Raw genomic sequence first — 23083 nt, forward strand, 5'->3', positions numbered from 1 at the left:
TCAAAGACAAGGCACTCTGTGACCGTCTAAAGAGTTATGTCACTGTTGATGTCAGATAAATCATACCTCTCACAACTCCAACTGACCCTGGGTTTCGCTCCCCTCCCCACTAAAAGCAGTACCCCACTTGGGAAAGGCGGCTTACACGGTTTTCCTGTGGAAAGGAGAATGTCTGGTAGGGAGAGCAGACAAAAAAGAACGCATATGTGTGGGTCTGTTTCTTGATTTGCCAGCTCTGTCTTAACAGACGCAACAAATCGATGCGTCCTCCCAATCGCTGAAACACTTCTCCACGGGGGCACATGATACGCACTTGTCAATCAAGTCCAATTAGAATTTCACCAGAGTGGAAACTGACATCGCTCCTCAACTTTGATCAATCAGTCCTGCTCATCACTGGCCCTTTTAATTTTAGAAAATTTCTATATATTTTTAAATTGATAAAAAGAAAGGATACACTATAAAACCACAGCCACAGGGAGGCAGGGATTCTCTTATTTTGATAAATGACCTCACATCCAGTTGACAAACAGGAAATCAAAAGTCCTTCTAATGAAGGGGGCTTCTCAAGGAAGTAAAAATCCTTAGCAAATAATCTCAGTGGGATGCTTAAGTGGCAGAACAGATTCTGGGGTGTCTTGGGCTTTCTAAGCAAAACAAATATTTGAGGCAGGAAAAAAAATACCATTACATCGGGAGGGCATATCTACAGCATTGTTTGACCCCTATCCACCCACACGGTTCCTAGCTCACAAGTGTTTCTTTCTTTTTTTATCTTAACAACAATTATGAAGTGGAAAGAAGTTTTTACTCCCAGCGTAGGAGCGGGGAAATAAGCCTCCGAGTTAGTCTGACATCAGTACAGGTCCCGGCTCCACCGCCTAGCTGCGTGTCCTTAGCAAGCTGGGCCACTTTTGAGCCTCAGCCTGTGTACAAAATAGGCTTCCTGTATCAGAGGCATGTTGTGATGATTCTGTGAAACACACGAGATCATCAGCTCAGTACATGTTCAGTGACTTACGATACTACTAAACAAAGGACTCAGGAAGAACCCAGGGCCTACGTCAGTGTTTACCCATCCCCCGTCAACCACACCTCTACTGTCTTAATTCTAGAATGAAAAACTCAATGTTTCTGTAGTACAACAATTAAAATTCTTTTTAAAAATTCATTTTTCCCTAAAAATAGGGTTTCTGCCAAACACAGTAGCTCTGGAGTATATTTCTAAACATAGCTGATCATCAATAGTTTGGCTTGACTACAGTAAGTAATAATGTGAAATGTGTGAGTTTATGGAAGCAAGCAGTACTCCAGATTCCTGGAGATTATGCAGTAAGAACAGAGTTGATGAATAATCAGTCTTCTGTAGACTAAGGTTGTTCCTAAATCATTTTAAATGGGTGATTCTCTCCAGTCTTTTGAAATAAATACAGACACTATCTATATTTATATGTATTTATTTCAAGGGAAGAATTACCCATAATCTTCTTTGATAATCATTATCATAGTTAATGAGCTCTACCATTGAAGCTTATTATTTAGTTCATACTTATTTCTCTCAGTAAAACACAGAACTACAAAGAGCCTAACAACCTGGCCTTTAAAGGGAAGTCACTTTTCTTAGTTGTTCCTTGCACATGCTGTTCTGTAACACCCTTCAAAGTCACTGACTTTCAAATTTCTAGTGACAAAACTTTTTCAAAAGGAAGGCAATTCAAATGCCAACACGCAAAAGAGAAGAACACAGGAGGGAGGGAGCCCCACAGAGCCCTGCCCAAAGCAACAAGATGCCTCTTCCCACTGCTTTCCGCACGAAAGCGACAGAAGCAAGAAACGCAATCAACAGTCCAGTTAAGGTCACAACATGAGACGCGAGAAGATCTGTGTTCTTTCCATGTAAGGAATCCACTCTCTACCAGAGATGTTCCATGAGGTCGAACGAGAAGGACCTCTTGGAGACCTTGCTCTTGCAAGAACTTACAGACACAGAGATGATAGAGCAGCTGCCCAATGTTTTAGATGTTCTATTTTGTGCCAGGAAAAAAAGGACCTCATCCGGTCAAAGGGCTTCTATTTTTCATGAACTCCAGTTTCTCACATACTGATTAAAGGAGAGGGCAGTGACCTTATTTAAGTCAATCCACTTTGATCCTTTTCCTGACCCACATCAGAAGATGGCAAACATTTCTTGACTATTAGCTGAAGGAGGATGAGCAAATGACTATATATTCCTGTTTCCTCCTTGCCAAGCAGAAATAATGACAGTGCCATTGCTTAAAATTATTGTAAAGATTATGTGAGATGACAGTTATCATTTATTTGTGCTTTTCACATAGTAAGAGCCAACAAACATGAGCTAACATCACCAAAAGCATCATCACCATCCTGGAGTCTGGAGAGCTGTGGCATTCCCTTCGTGAAGTAAGAAAATTGTGGAAAGCTATAACGAAGACTTTAAAGTCTGATATCAACTCTCTAAAAAGTGCTTTCACCACAAAAATTCTCTTTAAAATATCATTTGAAGCTTCTGCTGAGGCCAGACATGACTACCATTTAGTACTTTGATTCAACTACTAAAGAATAAAAAGCAGGATATGTCACTCTTTAAAATCAGTTTTGTTTCAATGCTTAATAAACTTATCAGAAATCTCTGTGATTTCAGTACAGACACAGATGGGTTGTGGTTACCTTACAGCTCATTCCGGGTGTAACACAAATCACGTATTAACACACACAAGTGCACAAACATACACACTTCCATTAGGAAATGCTTTAAAAAAATTTTTTTAAAAGAAAAGCGGAGTTCTATTTAAAAACAGCTGCCAACCCCCACACCAAATCCATATTCTGGGAATTTGCTTCCCTCAAACAAATTCTGAAAGAAAAAAATAACCTTAAGAGGAAAGTAATTTTGAAATCCAGGCAATAGTGGGGAGAAGACATTATTCCTTTCCATTTAAATGCATTTTGCTATGAGGTTGTCTAATAAAGGTCTTATTTTCTAGTTGCTTAAGTTCACAGCATTGCTACTATTTTCTTTTTAAAGAATCTGTCAACTCCTACCCTAAGTCCTATAGCAGCACACTTGAAAAGCAAGGAGATACATCACACAGGCAGCTTGAAATCCCATTTGGAAGGACCCAACCACATCAAGCACCTCTCTAAGGGGCCTCCAAGCGCCTGCCAACAGCAGCAGACAGGAGCGCGGGGAGCTAGGTACGCCCCGCCCCTACCCCGCCCCCCGCCCGGCCCACTGACCTTCTGATGACCTGTGACTTCGTCCCTGCTTCTCCCCAGCTCCTCGGCAAGTTTCACGTTCTCTTCTTGCAATGCTGAAAGCTGCTGGGACTTCTGAGCTGCTGCCTGCTTGAGGGTTTCTCTGCAAGGACAGCGAGTGCAGGGTTACCATAGAAACAAGACAGGCAAGGAAACTGTGGGAGACGACCGGCTCCACAGCACTGAGGAAAATATATCTGGGTCACGTGCCTGATAGGATCTATAATAACAGGAGGCCGCGGTATCTACGTGCAGGAGAGGCTAAATGGCTTTAACCTTTCAGGAGGGGGACTGCCACCCACAATTATTACGTTATTTTTTCAAACCTAATAAACACAATATCCACCCTCTCTCCACCCACACTTACCCATTTCTGAACACTCCCCATACAAAAATCCATGTTACTATAAAACAAACGACAAATGAAACGGTCAGTCCTCTGGTCTTTAGGACTATTTCCAGTAGAAAATTATGCTAAAACCCACTATGTTGATAAAGTGATTTACCTTGCTACCAAGGTACTCTGTTCTGACTGCACAGATCTGTAATGTGTTTTCTTCTGGCAGAAATAAAAATCTAATGATCCCATTAGCCAGGATCTGTCAGAGTCAAGTGCTGGCATGTCTAAGTATATTTTTAGGACAATTCGAGGTGAACGTCCAAAGGAAATGCGGTTTTCCAATTACATAACAGGTGTTTCACTTTGATTATATTCTTTCCACATGCCAATTTGTAACTAAAAGAAGCAACTAAAAATATAGCTTGCTAACCTCTATCATGAATATCAGTATATAAAATGCAAATAGGGTAATAAGTATATTTATTAAACATCTTCCCAATATTAAAATTATCCAAAATATACATCTCTAATTATTATCCTCTACATGTGAATATTAAAAAATCTATTTGGTCATTGAGTTTTAGTTTTCTGTCACAGCAGGTATGGAAGCCACTATGAATTTTGGGTCTGTGCTGGCTAAACTCCATTTAGGGAGCTGTCATACGTGGCTGAATCCTGAACCAAGTCATCTGGGTATGAATCCATCTGCTGATGCAGGAACACATTTATTTTTAACTTCAATTGTCTAATGTGTGGCAATGCCTGGCATCTTCAGTTTTTTGTGTGTTTTTTTTTAAATTTTAATTCTCCATCCACCTATCATATGCATGTTGGGTAAGATTTAGGGAAATAAACGTACACAAAAATCTTCCTGGCACATTAAGATAAACTAGGTGTTTTACTGAGATGCCTATTTAGTAAGTGAGGAAAAACAGAGAAGGCATTTTAGCCTAAGGTCATACAAAAGCTGAGGGTTGATTTTAATTACTCTCTCTCTCTCTCTCTCTCACACACACACACACACACACGCGCGCGCACACACGCACACGCACTACAGCTCAAGTTCATCTTCTGGCCAAAGTCCATCAATTCTTGACAAATCTGAAGATTTTACTTAGGATGAAATCATCCCAAGTCAAATCTTTTATTCCTAGGTGGTCTCTGCCTTCCTGGCAGGGAGTGGCGCTCCCCTGCCTATTTTGCAACTCCCCTCGGGGAGTGACATATCCCGCTAGCAAATGGCTGTGGGGAGCAGCACCTTCCTCAGGGGCTGTTTGGTCTCAGCATCTGGATGGCCTGTCAGTGATAAGTATGTAACCCTGTTCTTTGTCTCTTAAAGATGTACATCTTATAATGGCTTTTGAAATCCTTGGTTTCTATTAAAAGCCCACAGTAAAGACAATTAAAACAAAGGGTCAAGAAATTTCAAAATGTCTTAAAGCATTCATCTGTAAAAGCAATATTTAATATTTTAAGATCTATAAAAACATTTTCACAGATATTTATTTTCTCATTTAATCCTCAAAAGCCAAAGAGGCTAATGTTCTTATTTATATTTTAAAGATGAGAAAACTGAAGCTCAGGGAAGTGAGAGATTTTTCTCCAAATCATCAAGCCAGGAAGTTGTAGAAGCAAGAGACCTGGAGTTAAAACTGGCAGACAGACCTCCACTGTAATTCCAACAGAGAAACACTCTCCCCTTTCTCTTTAGAGTGTAGTAGGTACAGAAAGCAGGCTCTAATAGCCCAACTTCTGGAAGGACTCCAGGGATTAAGTCCAAAAGTACCTCCAAGTATTTTCTTTCTACATGACAGAAGACTACCCCACTTTTAAAACTGGGAGGCAAGATACATATTGTTAACATTGACTTGCAAACATTCTACTTACAAGTCTGTTACTAATTAACTGCCATGCTAAGTATATTCTAGATTTAGTACTGTGCCAGGTGAGTAATTAAAGGCAAAAATTAAACTGCTTCTATAGTTTTCCCTAAGAATTGAAATTATACATCAGAGAGAAAACATTTTATGTTCTCTCTCCACCTGAAAATAGGAGCTGGCTAACCAAAAGCTTTCCTAAAACCTATCAGTAAATGGCACAGACGAAAAGGAACATCCAGCTACAAGGCTGGGTTCCCAGCGCCAGGGGCAATGTTCCATGGGAGGGCAGCTCTGATGAGAACTCCGGTGTCTACACTGGTGTCCATCTTCCCACAGGAATCAAAGTCCTGTCAGGTGAGAAATACCAGGAAAGTTCTAAGGAGCACAAAGCATCCCAGATACATGCTGAACCCCTGGGAAATAATCAGCTGCTCATTCTCTAGCTTTGAGCATTGAGGAACAGTAAAATAACTGCCTTTTTATTTATTTATTTATTTTTTGGAGAAGCACCATTCCCATTACATAGTACATTTATTTTAGATGGTCCTTGAAATGTGGCCAAGTCTATGGCAGGAAACAATGAGTCACCGGGGGTAGGGGCTCTTTCAATCTACTCCTACTCCCTCTACCAGCTTCTGACGTCTGTCACTGGTGCCTCCTATTGGTCCCCACTCCTGCTAAAAACCCTGGCCACGGTGTGCCAGGTTACCAACAGAATATGCAGTACCCTCAGTCCTGGTGGGCCAGATAAAAAGGCAGAGAATCAAAAGCAGCCCAGGCCGTCTGCTGGGAGGTCCTGGTTCCTCCTCACCCCAACTACCCTCTCAGCGATCAGAGATCTGGGGGAAATGGCTCTACGGAAGAGGACAGGTCACGGTTAGAGCAGCAGCAGCAGAGGCCTCAGTCTTTTGCCCATGGTCCTTGATGTCCAGAGTCAGGAGGCTAAGATTTTATTATTCCATGAAATCATTTGAAGAAGGTAACAAAAGTTACCTCTCAACGGAGGTAAACCACCCCATACTAACTGGAGGTAGGTGACATGACACAGACTTAGTGAGGACAGTGAACACTTAAATACTAGACCAATGCAGTGACCGTCACAAGAGACTCCAAGTGGTCCTGCAGGAAGGAGGAGTTTTATCGAAGTCCCAAGAGTTCTCTTGGCTAGGTCCATGATGGTCCTGCCCCTCCATTACCTAGTACGGCCCAGAGAGCTCAGAGGTGGGATTATGGCAGTGGGAAGTTGCTTAGGGAATCTTCTCCTGCTGCTCAGATCCTCCCTTACCAGCTGCCTGTGTGACACAAATGAACTAAAGTCAACAGTGCTCCAGAAGCTCCAGGGCTGCCTAATGACGTGTCACAGGCAAAAGTCCCAAACCACAGCCACCCTCTTAGAACTGACAATGACTTTGTTTCCCATCACAGGGATCTTTATCTGTGTGATTTGGCTTGAGAAGGCCAAGAAGCTCAAACCTGCCCTGACGGCCACAATCAGAACTGTAACCTGATCGATCTGTGCATGTAATAGGATTTTTGGGAACTGTTGAATCACTGTCTAGAGAAGTATCATTAAAACTAAGACTGGGTATGGAAGTCCTAAATTGCTATACTGTATATCTGAAACTAATCTTCCAGTTAACTAACTGGAATTTAAATAAAAACTTAAAAAAAAAAACAAAAAAAAAACTAAGACTGAGGAAGGGACTAATTATGCATTGCCTAAGTTACTGAGATTCCTTCTGGAGAATTTTACCAACTCTCAGAAGAACCCAACCATGTGCCAATGTAGTCCCAAGCTTGATCAACAAATCGTATTGAGGATGGGGACTTGGAACTGATGCTTTTGTTTCTGTTTGAAGCTAATCTCTATGTTCAATCAGAACCGAGGGTAATAATATAAACCCCTGAAGGACAAGGACTACATAAATCCATCTTTGTATCTTTCCTAGCACATAAGACACACTCCAGTTGGCTTTAAGTTTCCAGGTTCACACAGTTGATAGAGTGCAGCTCCCAGAAGAGAAGAGCAACATGAAACCTACATAGAAACGACCACTGAAAAAGCCAGGTAAACACCAACACTGAACACACCTGAAAGGCAGGATTTGGAGGTGGTGTTGACAAAGTAACATGGCTGGCCTGTCTGCCTGAAATCTAGGTGGCAGACTAATGGATAAATCTGGATTGGAAAGATTCTTCCAGGGGTGCCAGGTGGCTCAGTCGGTTATGTGTCGGCCTTCAGCTCAGGTCATGATCTCACGGTTCATGAATCGGAGCCCCACATTGGGCTCTGTGCCAACAGCTCAAAGTCTGGAGTTTGCTTCTGTCCCTCCCCTGCTCATATTTTTTCCCTCCCTCCCTCTCTCAAAAATAAATAAAACATTAAAGAGAAAAGATTCTTCTAGAATCCTTTCATCTGATTTCCAGGCCAGAAGGTTTGATTACTCTTAAAATCAAGATTATTAACACTCTCTAAAGTGACATGCTTTTTTTCTCCCTATAGAAAGGATCTTGAGAGATTAATAAAGAGTCTTAACTTCTCAGCCAGCACACTTTCGCTTTGCTCCTTTAACTCGGCTACTATCTTGACTTCGCGTCCTCACAGGGAAGCAGTGGGGGACAGAAAGGTGGGGGCTACTTTTTACTTCCAGTACTTGTCAAGTTTTTTTTTAAATCATTAGTATCATTTCACTTTTGTGATATTAAAGTCTCACAGTTTCTCTCAAAGGACATGAACTTACATTTCTTTCCTGAATTCTTCCATTTTTTGATTCTCTACTGTCAGAAGTTCTTTTGATTTGTTCAGCTCTTCCACATTTTTCAGGTTGTTTTCTTTAAGTGTATCCAACTTAAAGACCAAAAAAAAAACAAAAACAAAAACACAACTTCATGAAATTATTTCATTTTCCAGTGGCAGGACTGGATAGACAAATTATTCATGCAAACATGCACTAAAAAGATAGGTGAGATCAGTCACTTGCAAAAAAAAAAGTCACCAGGTGAGGAGAAGACAAATGGCCACATCTATTATAAATGGCAAACCTCCCCCCTACATTTAGTCAGACATTTCCTGTACACCGGACCAAAATGTCAAGCTAAATTGCTCCATGAATTACAACAAAGGTTTGCTTTCACTTTGTATGTAATTCTCAGTATTTATCACTGAACTTGTTATTCAAGTAGGACCCCTCTTAAAAAAAAAAGAAAGAAATTGCAAAGGCATGACATCAGCAAGGATTATTGTTTGCAATAAAATCTGAAACCCCGTTCCTTCCCCGTACATTAGCAGTTTCGGATGTATTTGTCAGCATTAGAACCTAATGTCCTGAGTCCTCATTATAAAAATTATTTGAATTAAAGTATTTGTAGGTGGGAAAAAATTTGGTTATCCATCTGAACTCTGATCTGAAGAGGAAAAATCCCTGCAGGGAGGCTGGAAAGCACTCATATATGAGCCCCGTCACCTGCCCATGGGGAACGTAGCTAGCTTACGGTCTGGCCCTGATGGGAGAGCCAGACACATTACTGGAATGCGTAGGGACGTGACCAACGACAGGCTCCAGCAGGTGACTGGTGTTCTCGGTGCAGAGCCCCCATCAAGGACAGGGAGCTCCCTCGGGCTGTCCATGCCCAAGGCATGCTCCTGGCCCCAGAGTGGCTTCCTGTGACTTCTGTGGTCATTTCATACAGAGATACCTCTGCCATATCACATGCTACCAGTCAGGAGTCCTAGATGGTGTCTTGATAGTTTTAACACCACACTATTCCTTTTAATGTTCTCTACAATTAAGAGAGGAATCTGGAATTCCACGTTCACACAAGAAAAACCAAGTATCACAAGGGGCACCCCCCCCAAAAGATTCAGCCAGTCTTATATTCTGATTATAACAAGGACACCAAAGGCCCTATCATGAAAGTGTACAATTCACCCTAATTCTACCCTCAAAAATGAGATATATTCCCTAAAACCTTCTCATTTAACTTCTGTGATTATCATCTGATTTTTTAATGCTTTTTCTTCTTCTCTTAGGACTATCAGTTCTGTAAATGTACCCCCGTGTATATACAGTTTTATTTACCCTATAAGTATCTCAAAATACACGTTCTTTGGTTTCCATCTTTGAACTTCTGTAATGAGAAGTCCTAGGCTTTACAGAGCAGCTATTCAATGTGGCTAGCCCTTTCATTGCTAGATTCCTTAACCTCTCACCTGACTATCCCTTTTAAAAACCTTTCAAGTCAGGCAGAACTTCACCTAACTATTTTGGAGAATCAGTCTGCTTAGGATTGAGAGGTAACTGCTTCCTGAAGAAAGAAGGGATTGATATGAACTGGGAGTGGGGAAGAGGAGAAGCAAAAATGGGTCCAAGAATGAGAAATGCTACTGTGGACAGTATCAAAGTGATCTTGATGCCACAAATCTAAGACCCAGAGGTAGTTGACTGGAGATGACACAGAGGGAACTGGGACTGAATGACACCAAGAAAACACCTACATCTAACTTGGGGCTGAGGAATGGAATTTAGTGGCTCAAGCTGGGAGAGAGTGAAGATAAAAAAAAATGTATGTGATTTAAAATAAAAGATACAAAAACTAGAGAATGTTATGAATACCTTTCTCTTTAGTTCCGTCATTGAAGTTATCATAAAAAAGCCACACTATTCAAGTTTTCCCCTCATTATTTTAAAGGTTGATCCTACTAAATAAGTAATGAAGTAATAAATATGCTTTATTTAAGATTACCATGGCTCTGGTGTACATTCAGTTCCACTAACATAGATCAAACCTGTGTAAGGCCACACTTCAAAACATAAACAATCCTGAGTTAGTGATCAAATATTCCATGAAGTCGGTAAGCTGTCCTTTGTACAAAAAGCCATTTAAATCTGATTACTTCATTCTGTAGTTTTTCATTTGTTTGCTTGGTATCCTCCAAGGAGGCCAGAGTTTCACTCTTCTCTTTGGTCATCTGTTCCATTATCTGCATAGCATCTTCTGCTGTTTGAGCGGCCTAAACACAAGAAAGCACTGTGAGAAATGAGGTCCCCTTCCCCGCTCGGGGGTGCCCAGGCTATGCAGCTCAGGCAGCCCCCGCTGGCTCGTGTGCTTAAGGCCCAGGCACCGATCCAGTGCCAACACAAACAGGCCGAGACATCAAAGGTCTTTACTCCAAAGGGGAACAAAGTCACAGACCCCTTTGATGCCATTCTTCAAACAAGCCAATTGCAATATGCAATCTGCAGATTTTCAGACCTTTCTAACCTACATCTTCCAAGTTCCAAAGTTACACTGCCAGCCAGTCACTCATCATTCTGACCGATGCTGGAGAGAAACATTCAGGGGTAGTGAAGAGTCACATCCTCATGTAGCTAAATTTTCTCTCAATCCTATTTACTGCTGTGTTTTAGAAACACTATTCTTGCTATTTCAGATGTGGGGCTTTTGAAATCGCTTATAATTTAGATGAGGAATTTCTCAAGGAAAAATAAAAATTATTTGGGCAATTAGTAACATAAGGCTCAAGTGTTTAATGAAAAGCATTAAATGGAAGGTCTCTGAGAGAAGCTGTGGGTAATGAGTATAAACACGGCTGTGAATAAAAAAGATAATATGCATGTGAAGACAAATCCTTAGCTGATGTGAAAATAGTCATTAAAAATAATCTTTTTGTTCGCTTGTTTTTTGTTTTTCATGAAAAATAAATTAAAAGCTGTTTTAGGCACTTGCTTACAATTTCACATGGTCTAATAAAGCTTCTGGAAATTCTGCAGTATATCTTCCGGACCACCAGCCATGGAGATTTCACTAGCCGGTTCCAAGGCCACAAGGACAGACACAACAAAACAGTTAAAAGCTAAATGCAAGATACTATGTTTCAACATGTGCCCATTTTTCTATTGTTAATCCTTTCAGAAACACAGTTGACTTTTTCCCGTATATTTCTCCTTAAATTGAAAAATATATCCTTTTTATTCACAGTTTACAATTCTAATGGAAACAACTGTGATTAGAGATTTAGTAACGAGTGGCTCCTTCAGGTGGTAACAAACAGGTTGAGATAGGAGCAACTGATTAAGCGGGGTGCCTATCCTCCTGAGGCTGTTAGGACAGGACGTTAGTGCACTGTGTTAGTAGTCCAGGGCTGGTCCCTGACCCTCCCACTTTACCGTAAATGATTGAAGAGTCTCGAGCTCTCTAATTTTAAGAGTGAGCTTGCTCTTGTCTTTCCTTAAAATACGGTTTTCATTTTGAGATTCTAGGAGGTTGGCTGAGATATGGCTGTTGGTTTTAGCCAACTGGCTAATCTCTTTCTGAAGGATGAAGTAGCTTTCTGCCAGCTTTTCCTTCTCCTTCAGAAGTTCCTCCTTTGTCAGTATCATGTCTCTCTTCTCGGCTAGAAGGTTCTTATTGTCCTGTAGCACCTTGGCACGATCGGCCAGCGTCATCTCGTGCTTCAGCTGGAGGTCATCCAGGATCTTGGTGAGGTAGCTGTGCAGTTCCTGCAGCTCTAACTTGGATTTGGACAAGGTGGCAAAATCGCTCCTCAGAGTCTCTATGTTGGCAGCGAGCCGAGCGGTTTCTGCACTCAAGAGTTCCTTTTCCTTAATTATCTCCACCACTTTCTGCTCCGATTTGGTCTTCTCTTGGACGAGCACAAAATTTTCAGACTGAAGCTGCTTCGTACGTGCTCTTAACTCTTCCAGCTCCTGCTCCAGGAGGACCATCCTCCCATGAAGTTTATTGTTTTCATACAGGGATGACTCGTTTTCCTGCGCTCTGGCTTCTTTTTCCAGGATGAAGGACTGCTGAATTGTTTGGATCTCTTTGTTTAATCTCTGACACTCTTCTTTCAGGCTCAACCCATCCCTCAGCAAGATGCTCTTTTCAGAACAGCAAGTCTGAAGTTCAGCATTCAGACTCTCCTTTGCTTGCAGGGCGGTCGTGTGCTCTTTTTCTAAGCTCTTCCTGGCGTTTTGAGCCTCTTTCAGCATCAGAGAGAGATCGCACTCAGTGGCTGCGAGCTCTTGGTTTTCCCTTTTCTTCTCCTGGAGCTCTTTCTTCAGAGCATCGAGATTACCAAGGAGTTTCATCTTCTCGTGCACTAGGATTCTCCTGTTTGCAGACTCTTGATCATATTTCCTTTCGAGGTCTCCTATGCTTTTCATCGAATTCTCTCTTTCTGCAAGCAAATCTCCATTTTGCATTTCCAGGACAGACTTTTCCTTCAAGAGACTGTCATGCTGTTTTTGGAGCTTAGTAATTTTCTGATGTGCCACCTCCTTCTCAGAAGTTAGGTAAGTGATCCTCTCATTCAGGCTCATCTCCATATGGGTGGCCTCTTCCGAGCACTTCTTCAGTTTGTCAGAGATGAGCCTGTTCTCACTTAGAAGTTCTTCTTTTTCAGCCAAGAGTTTTCTCTCTGATGAGGCCAAGGTTTCTTTTTCATGCAGAAGCTGGATGCATTCAGAGTCTGTGATCTCCCTACTGGTCTTGATTTCTTCCAGGAGCTTTGTGAGGCTGGCATTTGTAGCCTGCAGCTGCCTCATGTCCAGCTCAGCCTTCCTCAGAGCCCTCTTGGCATCGTCTAGCTGCGTGCGGAGCCCACTGGTTTCCGCGCTGAGCAGCTGCTTGATCTGGAGGGCGGCCTCCAGGCTGGCGCTCAGCTTTTCCCGGTCCTGACGAAGCACGTCCTTCTCAAATTGCAGATCTTTGTTGTTTTGGATAAGATTTTCTCTTTCCACCTTTAAGGCTATGCATGTGTTATCAAGACCTGACTGCTTCTCCAAAGCCGACTTTTTCTCAGCCGTGAGACTATCAATCTCCAGCACCAAGGCTTTCTGATCTTTGACTAGCTCTTCATAAGAGCTCTGCAGCTTCTGAATGATTTCATCTTTATCTTTAGCCAAGGCAAGATTTTCAGTAATGAGCTTCCTGATACGATCCTCTAGGTGATCTTTTTCTTCCTGATTCTTCTTAGACTCAGCAATCAAAGCATCTTTGCTGAGCTGGAGCTCTTCCATGAGTGCCCGCAAGCTCACTCTGGAAGCCTTCAAAGTGTCATTTTCCATACTGATCTTCAGAAGTTCTTCCTGGGCAGTATTGATTTCTTGTAATAGTTTCTCTCTCTCAACAGCTAAAGATTCTTTATGGAGCTGCTCCTGCCGAAAAAGCTTTTCAGCATCTTGTTTTTCTTCTAAGACTTTCTCCTTTTCTAAATTAAGAATTTCGTTTACTGACCACAGTTTCTGTTGATCTTCCTGAAGTAAAGTTATTTTGGCCTCCACCTCTACCAACTTTGATAAAAGTGAACCTTTTTCTAACTTTAAAGTATTTCCCTCCTGTGCAAGAAGCTGCTTCTCTGATTTCAGACCCCTCAGCTCTTCTGACATTAGTTCAATTTCTTTTTTGGCTGATGTTAACAAATAAGTTAGCGACTACAGAAACAAAAGGTGGAAAGAATGGAAACAAAATGAAATCAAGCAGATAAATGTGAGCCCAAATAACTTAATGTAACCTAAACTGTCAATGTTTAAAAAATTTTTTTACAATAAACGTCCTAGAAACGACCTGGATAACAAGCAGGGGGGGCAGGGGGGAGCCAGATGAAAAGAGCCCCCTAAATGATAATACAAAACAGGTTTAGCTTTGCGAAGTGCTGATCTACCTACTCATTTATTTTCTCTCAGAGACACTTTCGAAGTAATCCCTGAGTGGTAACTAGGAGATAAAAATAGTAGTTTGACTTTGACATCAGGTCATGAGATTCTTTCCTGCCCTTCCAACTTCTCCATTATTTTTCTTATAGCAAGAATTCAGAGAAGAATTTTAAAAAATACAATCTAGAGAATTACAAAAAATGAATATATTTTAACCAAACAGTGGGGAAGGGAAGGGTGAGGGAAAATAAATTGTTGCTTTTCAGACTAATTACAAGACAGACATCAGCTTACCAAAGGACAGTCACTGGCCTGGCTGATTTAACCCCAATATTACATACAACTTATTAAAAGTCAAGACCAATTGCTAGGCTTTGGTGACTAAAATAAATGATTAAAAACTTTTTTCATGTTTTATTTTTGAGAGAGAGAGAGAGACAGAGTATGAGCAGGGCAGGGGCAGCGAAAGAGGGAGACAAAGAATCTTAAGCAGGCTCCAGGCTTTGACCTATCAGCACAGAGCCCGACATGGGGCTCGAACTCACAAACTATGAGATCACAACCTGAGCCTAAGTCAGAACTTATCCAACTTAGCCATCTAGGCATTCCAATAAATAGTTTAAAAAATGTATACTGGTTTATAAAATGACTTGACCACATTATCTATACCAGCACTGTCCAGAACCTTCTGCAATGGTCTAAGTATTCTTTGCATGAACATAGTAGCCCACTGGTCACGTGTGTCGCTGGTGAGCACATGAAGTGTGGGGAGTACACTAAGGAACTAAACTTGTAATTTATTAAAATTTAACAATTCAAATTCAAATCAATGTGGCTGGTGGCTACTGTACTGGACAGCATGGGTACAAATTACTGGCTCTTCAATGAGGAAACACAGAAACTCTGTGGGCTCCATGGACCTCCTGACATCTTATATAAAATTTGTTGAGCACGATGGCCGAGAGGCCACAACACAAAGTCTATCGCAAGCCAGCAAACAGAGCTCAGGCAACAGGAGGCTCCGTGACAGCTGGGGCGCAAGCAGCATGAGGTGGGGGTGATGGCTACACAGTACACTTAGGGAGAGCCCTGTACTGAAGCCACCATCCCTGAGAAGGCACAGCAGCTGGCAGAAAACACCCGAAGCCACGAAAATGCAATTCGCCATCCCGCCAAGCCCTCAGGTCAGTGTTTCTAAAGGCCAGCGCACCCCTCCCATCTGCTGCCACAGTCTAAGCCCCACTGCAGCCTCGGCGCAACGCAGCAACCAAATTCTCTCCCAGGACATACTTTGGCTTTATCAGCTTGCTTTTTCAGTTCCATCATCTGCTGCAACAAGCCACTGTTCTCCTCCTGGGTGGCCCTCAGCCTCTCCTCTGTGTCCAGCAGCATCTTCTGCAGGCTCTGCAGGGTTTCTTCGTGCTTTGCCTTGGTCTCAGAACTGGCTGCCTCGTACCTAGCTTTCAGGTTCTTGCACTGGTTGTGACTCACTTCCATCTCCTTCTCCTGCAGAGAGCCCGAGGGGGGGAGAAAGTCATCTAGCCATACCTGCATGGCCCCTCGCCTTCCTCGCCAGCACACAGTCCCATCTGCTGTCCCCTTACCAGGTCCGACAATTTCCTCAGCAGTTCTTGCTTTTCTTCCTCGTGCTTTTTAGTTGCTTCCTGCTGGCACTGTTCTGCTTTGAGACTTACTTCCCCAATATTTTTCTGCAGAAAGCTTGCATTTTCTTTTGCCTTTGTGAGTTTTAGCTGTAATTCTTCTACAGTTCTGGAACAAGTTTCAATACAAGGGGTCAGAGTTTTCAGAAGAATGCTTTCAATTCCAGAGGTATGTTTAGAAAGACAGTATTAATAATTGTATTAATGATTTTAAGTTATGACTAATTTAATAATGTCTAAAATAACAAAAAAAATTAACCTGACTTGCTCTGCAGAATTTTAACAATTGTGACAGTTATAAATATATTATTTGCAGTGACAACTACTGTAATTGTGAAGGTTTATCATTTTATGTCAATAGATCAGTAAGGAAGAGTGAGTGAAAAGTAAACATATGAGGAAATGAGTTATTTCAGTTAAGTTTCAAAGTTGTAGCAGACTAGATTATCAAAAACTCATTCTAGTGCCGCTCGAGAACAGACTATACAAAATGACGCTTAAGAACTTGGAGAACTAGCTTCGAGATCCTAATGTGGTCCAACAAAGATTACACAAGACGTGGGACACAAACCTGGAGAGCAGGCTATGAGATGATTCCGAGAATGGAGGAGGGAAACTCAGGCAGTCCCTCCAGGTTTTACACCTGTCCGACACCTGCAGAGACGGAGCTCCTCAGGGGCACCGTGCCACAACCGCCTGTGCAGCTGCACCCACCTCGCAGTGGGTCTGACCTGAGGTGGCCAACCAAGGCCTGATGGCCAACACCCACCCCCCTCCGATGCTGGACTGTGGATGCAAGCCTAACTCCCAACTAGTCACACTTTCAGACTCATTGGCCCTAAAATGTCCTCTGAAAGTTTTTTTTGCCTTATAAGACATTTGCTTTTTATATGGCAGCTATTAAAAGAAAGAAAAATCAAAGCAACAAGAACCTCAGAATAAAGACAAGAGCAGAGGTGAAGACAAAAGAAGCCAGCGCTGAGGATGCACAGTGCAGCAATGAGAGCGGTGAAAAGCTCTGGGACCAAAACCCAAGTAAGTGACTTCACCTTATTAAGCCTCAATCCCTTTCTCCAAAATGGGAATGATGCACTCACCTTACAGGATTATTATGAGACTTAGAAAATATACTCAGCACACTGCAGGGCACATACCTACTAAGCCTATAATAAGGGCTACCCTACTTTACAATGAAATAGGTTAAAATAGTGTTAACCACCTGTTAAAGACGTCACTGCCGTTGGCAAAATTCCTTACAAGTCATCAGGCAGTCTACAATGTTGTATTACTCAGTAGGATCAACAGGGACTTAAGGATACACTGAGGTAATAAGAGAAAGGAAACTTTAAAACAGAAGCACCCTGAATTCTGCTCCTCCCTCCGAGACCTTCCTTCAGAGGCCAGCCTCCATCAGGCACCCCGGTCACCATTCATACCTACCTTTCTTTCAGACGTAACTCATCATTCATTTTTGTCAGCTGAGAAGAATTATCTCCAGACATTTTCATTATTTCTTCAATGTCATTTTCCAACTTTTCCTTTGCCTTTATCAGCTGCTCTTCTCTTTCATCTCTCTCTCTAAACTTTGCCTCCATATCTGAATATACATAGGAGAAAAAATTGCACCATAGTGTTAAAGGCAACAAATATTTACTGACTACATCCTGTATTCCAAGGCTTGCTCTGAGAATATTTGTGTATAGGAATCCCTGCCCTCATGAAAATTATATTCTAGCCAAGAAAACAGACAATAAGCAAGTTCAATAAGAGGGAGAAAAATACAAGCAGAGAAAGGAAGGAGTTGGGAAGGTTAAAATCTCAGGCAGGGCCTCTCTGAATGGTAACATTTAAGTAAAGTCTTGAAGAAGCTGAGGAACAGCAAGTGCAAAGGCCCTGATGCACAAAAATGCTTGGCATGCAAAGAGGCCAATATGGCTGAAGGAGAAAGAACAGGGGGAAGGCCAGTCTGGCATGTAATCAGAGAGGCAGCAGGGCCTGGCACTGGTAAGGACTGGAGTTTTTACTCTGCGTGAGAGGGGTGCCACCGGGCTATCCTGAGCAGAAAAGGGACACAACCTGACTTGATGGTGGAAGGACCCCTCTGGCTAGGGTGCTGCGAATGGACCAAAGGGGGCAGGGCACAAGCGAGCACAAGCAAGCAGAGCAGGCAGCCAGCTGTTAGAGTAGCTCAAGGGAAGATGATGGTTGGCTTGAGTCAAGACAGCAGTAGGAGTGGTGACGTGTGGTGGATTCTGACTTACTTGAAAACAGGGCAGAGAGCATGTGCGGAAGTTACAGACCTCAAACAAGTCTTTGATCACATTACATCACACTAACGAGTGAAGAAGTTACCCCTGAATAATTGTTGTTGTCATGTACTATGGTTACCACAAATCCTAGGAAACCTACGGTATCCAGTGCTTAGTAACTAGAGACATCTTACCTGTTAAATTTTCTCTCAACTTCTCCAATTCAGTAGACAGCGCATTAAACTGTTCCTCTTTTTGGTGTAATTTATTTACAGTTTCTATGGAGGACAAATTTAAAGTTTAATATATTTCATACTTAATAAGCCATCTACAGGCTAGCTGTCTTACAACCAAATCAAATCATATGCTTGGGATTGAGAGGACAGGAACACTGAAAAGTCCCACCACACATCAAACCACTGCACAGTGGACCTACAGAAGTACGCGTGCATCGTGGATTAGGCAGACACCAGCCAGGGCACCTGGGCAGCTCAGTCGGTTAAGTGTCTGACTTTGGGTCAGGTCATGATGTCGCGATTCATGAGTTCAAGCCCCCTGCCTGGCTCTGTGCTGACAGCTTGGAGCCTGCTTCAGATTGTGTCTCCCCCTCTCTCTGTCTCTACCCCACTCACGCTCTCTCTCAAAAAATAAACAAACATTAAAAAAATTTTTTAAAAAAGCAGACACCACGCATCCCTTTCTAGGCTTCGTTTTCCTCTTTCCAGCTAAAACTCAATAAAGTTATCAATGGCTCAGGATTAAGTAAGATAATACTTTTCCCAAGCATATTTAATTTTAAAATGGGACATGTTCTAAGTGAAAAGAAGAAAGAATTCATGGGAGTTTGAGGCTTCAGAAAGCTACTGCAATCCAGCTGCGGGAACTTCCAGAAGAGTGACAGCAGGCTACAGGAGCAGTCATTCCGCATCCTCCAGACGCCTGCTTCCGTTGGAGAACGGGACATTATCTAAACCATCTGCTCGTCCGTTAGTAAGACATACCTTGCATGCTTCTCTGAACAGAGACTGCCTCCTCTGAAGCATCAGCAAACTTTTCTTTCTAAAAAAAAACAAAAACAAAAAAGAATCGGATATTCAGAATAGAAAGATTTCAAATTATAGAAATAGAAAGCTTCAACCAGTTATAACTACAACACTATGTACTTTCCTGTGGCTGATTTTGTTTCCTCAAAACAAGCTCACACTTAAAACGTGTAGACACCAAGGGCTACCATATGTGTACCATGCATGTGTGTACACAAGTGAATGAGGCTTCTGTGTGTGCATACGCAGGTGTGCACCTACATCTGTACAGATGTGTGAATGTGCACACATAAGTACATGTGTCACATGTGAATGCTTTTGTCATGTTGTCATCCTCAAGTAGCAGAACTTCTCTTCAGATATCTGGCTAAGACAGTGATCAGAACTCTGAAATGTTTTATATCTGAAAGTAATCAGAGCCTAATATCCTGAAACTGTATCACCTACTTCTAGGGGCAGCTGAGTAGCTCAGTCAGTTAAGCACCCAACTTCAGCTCCAGTTAAATCTTGCAGTTTGTGAGTTTGAGCCCCTTGTCGGGCTCTGTACTGACAGCTCAGAACTTGGAGACTACTTCGGATTCTGGCTCCCTCTCTCTCTGCCTCTTCCCACTCGCAATCAGTCTCTCCCTCTCAAAAATAAATAAAACATTTAAAAAATGTTAATAAAATAAAATCTACTTAAAAAATGACTTCTAAGACCAAAAAAGGCCACCACTGACCTACTTTTCTTTTTTAATGTTTTCTTTATTTTTGAGAGAGAGAGAGTGAGCGAGTGAGCAGGGTGGAGTCAGAGAGAGAGACACAGAATCTGAAGCAGGCTCCAGGCTCTGAGCTGTCAGCACAGAGCCCAGCACAGAGCCCAACACGGAGCTCGAACTCACAAACTGTGAGATCATGACCTGAGCCACCCAGGTGCCCCAATCTACTCTTTTCTAAACGTGACAGTAGAAAAGTAGACGGTTTTCCTGAGCTAGATACACCAACAACATTTTTAAATGAGTGTTTCTAACTTAGGATTATTTTTAAATTGGACACATGAACCATATAAGTCCACCAAAGCCCACACGTTCACCTGTTTTATTCCCAAAGCCAGACTTGGGTGGCAAGTTTTCTCTTCAGAGTATATACAGGGATAGGCTAACTTACAAATAAATAAATAAATAAATAAAAAAGCACCCTGAAAGTTTGGGGAAGAGGGCAGAGAAATGGTATGAAACTCAAAACACCTTTTCTTAAAGGACATATTAGAAAATTGTCATTCCCAGGCCAACTTGTTCTCAAAAAAGTAGCTAACATACTGTATTATCAAAACTGTCCAGCAGGATTGTCCTCCATGATGGAAATACTATATACTGCACTGTTCAATATTGTAGCCACCAGCCACAGGTGGCTATTAGGCACTTACAATGTGGCTAGTACATTGAAGACTTTAACTTTAATTCATTTAAATAGACATATGTGAACTGCAACTACCATAATGAACAGTGCAGCTATATATTTAACATTTGAAGAAGTAGAAGTTTGTAATATTGGCACTAAAAAAAAAAAAAGCCAACACTCACTCACCTCTGGTACTAGCACAGAAGAGCAGTAAGTGGGGAAGAGGACAGCATATGGAAGATTGAAGACAACCATCTCCCCTTGAGTCATGTTTCTCTTACCCAGTTTCTCCATCACCTACAACTTTCCTTTCCCATGATGTGTGCTTATGGTTGTGCGCCTTGAGTAAATTCAGTTGTTTTTTTCCTTAATATTTATTTATTTATTTATTTAGAGAGAGGGAGACAGAGTGAGAGAGAGAGACAGACAGACAGACAGACAGAGAATCCCAAGCAGGCTCCACACTGTCAGTGCAGGGCCCAATGCAGGGCCCGAACTCATGAACCACAAGATCGTGACCTAAGCTGAAATCAAGAGTCTGATGCCCAAGTGACTGAGCCACCCAGGTGCCCTATAAATTCAGTTTCTGATGCAGTAAGAAAGAGAACAGTTGAGAAAAAGGGAAGAAAAGGTTAAGAAAAAAATGTCTTACAACTTGGAATTAAGGCAAGAAGATACATGTGAAAAGAAATGTAATTTCCTGCGGTAGAATGAATGAAGTTGTAAGAGAGGATTCTTTGAATTCATAGAGTTACTAACCCTGTCTTGCTAACAGAGGGTGTTACTGGTCCAGGTCAGCTCTCTGGAAAGTAGGAGAAGGCACACTTAAGACCTCATTATAAATGAAAGCTAATGTGTTGGATGTGTAACTTAGAAAGTCCCTGTGTTTAGCAAAACTAAGCAGTCTATAATATGCCAGAGCAACCCATTTATCAGAAGCAAAGGATAGATTTTAAAACAGAAAAAGTAATACCTACCTTTATTGCTAGTTTGGGTTTGACCCCATTCCGTTTAAGGTCATCAGCCAAGACTAATATACTCAACTTAAACCAATACTTTCAAAGAGGAAGGAAATAGGTACAATACTTCTTCACAGAGATTATTGTTTTAAAACAGGAGCCATTCAAATGGCCAGAAACCTGAGAGTCAGATTCCCAACAGGTACTTACCAAAATCTGAAGTTCTTTCTCCAAAGCCTCTTTCATTTGACTGACTTCACTCAAGTTTTTTTGAAGGTTATTTAGTGTTAGCTCTTTCCCCTGCAGCTCTTTGGTAATGCTACTAGCCTAGCATACACAGTTACGTGGCACAGGAGTAAATGAACAGAAGGAAACAAAAAAGAATGAATGAGAAAGAAAAAATAAAACAAATCCAAAAAACATATGAGAAACAAACACAACTAAACAAAACTGAAAGGAATAAAGGCATGGATAAAATATAGTTGTTTTTCTTTTTTGTTAACTCTAAGAAGCCAATGACTTTTCACACAATCCGTTTCTAGGTAGCACAATCTAATGGCTATTTAAAATAGTGAATACAGAGTATTTTTCTATACCAGAATCTGGAACATCAGCATGATCTAAAAAGTACAGACACTTACTTTCCAAATGAGTAAGTTAAACAATTTCATTTTCTGGACTTTAAAATCCATAAAGTTGGAATAACAGATACATATGGTCTGTGTTATTTTCTATATCTTTGTATATCCTTTAAGTATTTCAACATTTAAAAAAAGAATTTTATTTTATAAAATATTTTTAATTTATTCCTGAGAGACAGAGAGAGACAGTGCGAGCAGGAGAGGGTCAGAGAGAGAGGGAGATACAGAATCTGAAGCAGGCTCCAGGCTCTGAGCTAGCTGTCAGCACAGAGTCTGATGCGGTGCTCGAACCCACGACCGTGAGATCATGACCTGAGCCGAAGCCGGATGCTCAACCGACTGAGCCACCCAGGCACCCCCAAAAAAGAAATTTAAAATGCACGGACAACTGTTATCAGAAATTGGTTTTCATTAAATTTTGATATAAAAAAAGTTGACCAATCCTTAGTTTCATACTGCTCTACTAATTCATTTTTGTGTTTTGATTGGTACTTAAGATCCAAGTGAGGAAATTTGAGAAAACTTCCTGTAATTAGCTTGTTATCTTCAACTAATATTACCTAGTGACTTTTCCTTCTGTCTGTCATCATGTCTCCTGATTTAACTTTACAACCCTTCGCTAACAAAGCACTTTTCTCCTGCAAAAAGCTGGTAACATTCCTCATCAGTACCGGTACCCCCGATAGTGGCAAGAGGGCTGGGAAAGAACATGCATTCCTCAAAGAATTAAAGAAATATTTAACAAGGCTAATTAGAAAGGAATGTAGCTGACAAATGTTCCATATAATTTCCTACACCTTGATCAAAAGCATACTTGTCTGGTCTTTTTTCAAAAAGGTAGGGAAAAGGGGCGCCTGAGTGGTTGAGCTGGTTAAGCATCCAACTCTTGGTTTCAGCTCAGGTTCATAGTTTGTGGGTTTGAGCCCCACATCGGGTTTCACACTGACAGTAGGGAGTCTTTTTGGGTTCTCTCTCTCTTCTTTCTGCCCCTCCCCTG

The 23083-nt window shown here is 41.6% G+C and overlaps 1 protein-coding gene across 3 annotated transcripts in view; it reads right to left on the minus strand.

Annotated features, from left to right (window-relative positions):
- The window catches only part of CLIP1 (CAP-Gly domain containing linker protein 1), a 97552-nt gene that overhangs the window by 22820 nt on the left and 51649 nt on the right, over window positions 1-23083 (minus strand). For 2 of the 3 annotated variants that reach the window (XM_029922017.1, XM_029922019.1), the window contains 9 exons: window positions 21656-21772; window positions 19065-19122; window positions 18258-18341; window positions 17255-17411; window positions 15758-15923; window positions 15444-15659; window positions 10391-10507; window positions 8238-8344; window positions 3259-3379 (listed from right to left, as the gene is read on the minus strand). In XM_029922017.1, coding sequence (XP_029777877.1) covers window positions 3259-3379; window positions 8238-8344; window positions 10391-10507; window positions 15444-15659; window positions 15758-15923; window positions 17255-17411; window positions 18258-18341; window positions 19065-19122; window positions 21656-21772 — 1143 coding nt within the window. Of the gene's footprint in view, window positions 1-3258; window positions 3380-6692; window positions 6789-8237; window positions 8345-10390; window positions 10508-15443; window positions 15660-15757; window positions 15924-17254; window positions 17412-18257; window positions 18342-19064; window positions 19123-21655; window positions 21773-23083 lie in introns of all 3 variants that reach the window. The other variant, XM_029922018.1, reaches the window with a different exon arrangement.

Source organism: Suricata suricatta, chromosome 14 (assembly GCF_006229205.1).
Source record: "Suricata suricatta isolate VVHF042 chromosome 14, meerkat_22Aug2017_6uvM2_HiC, whole genome shotgun sequence".
NCBI lineage: Eukaryota > Metazoa > Chordata > Mammalia > Carnivora > Herpestidae > Suricata > Suricata suricatta.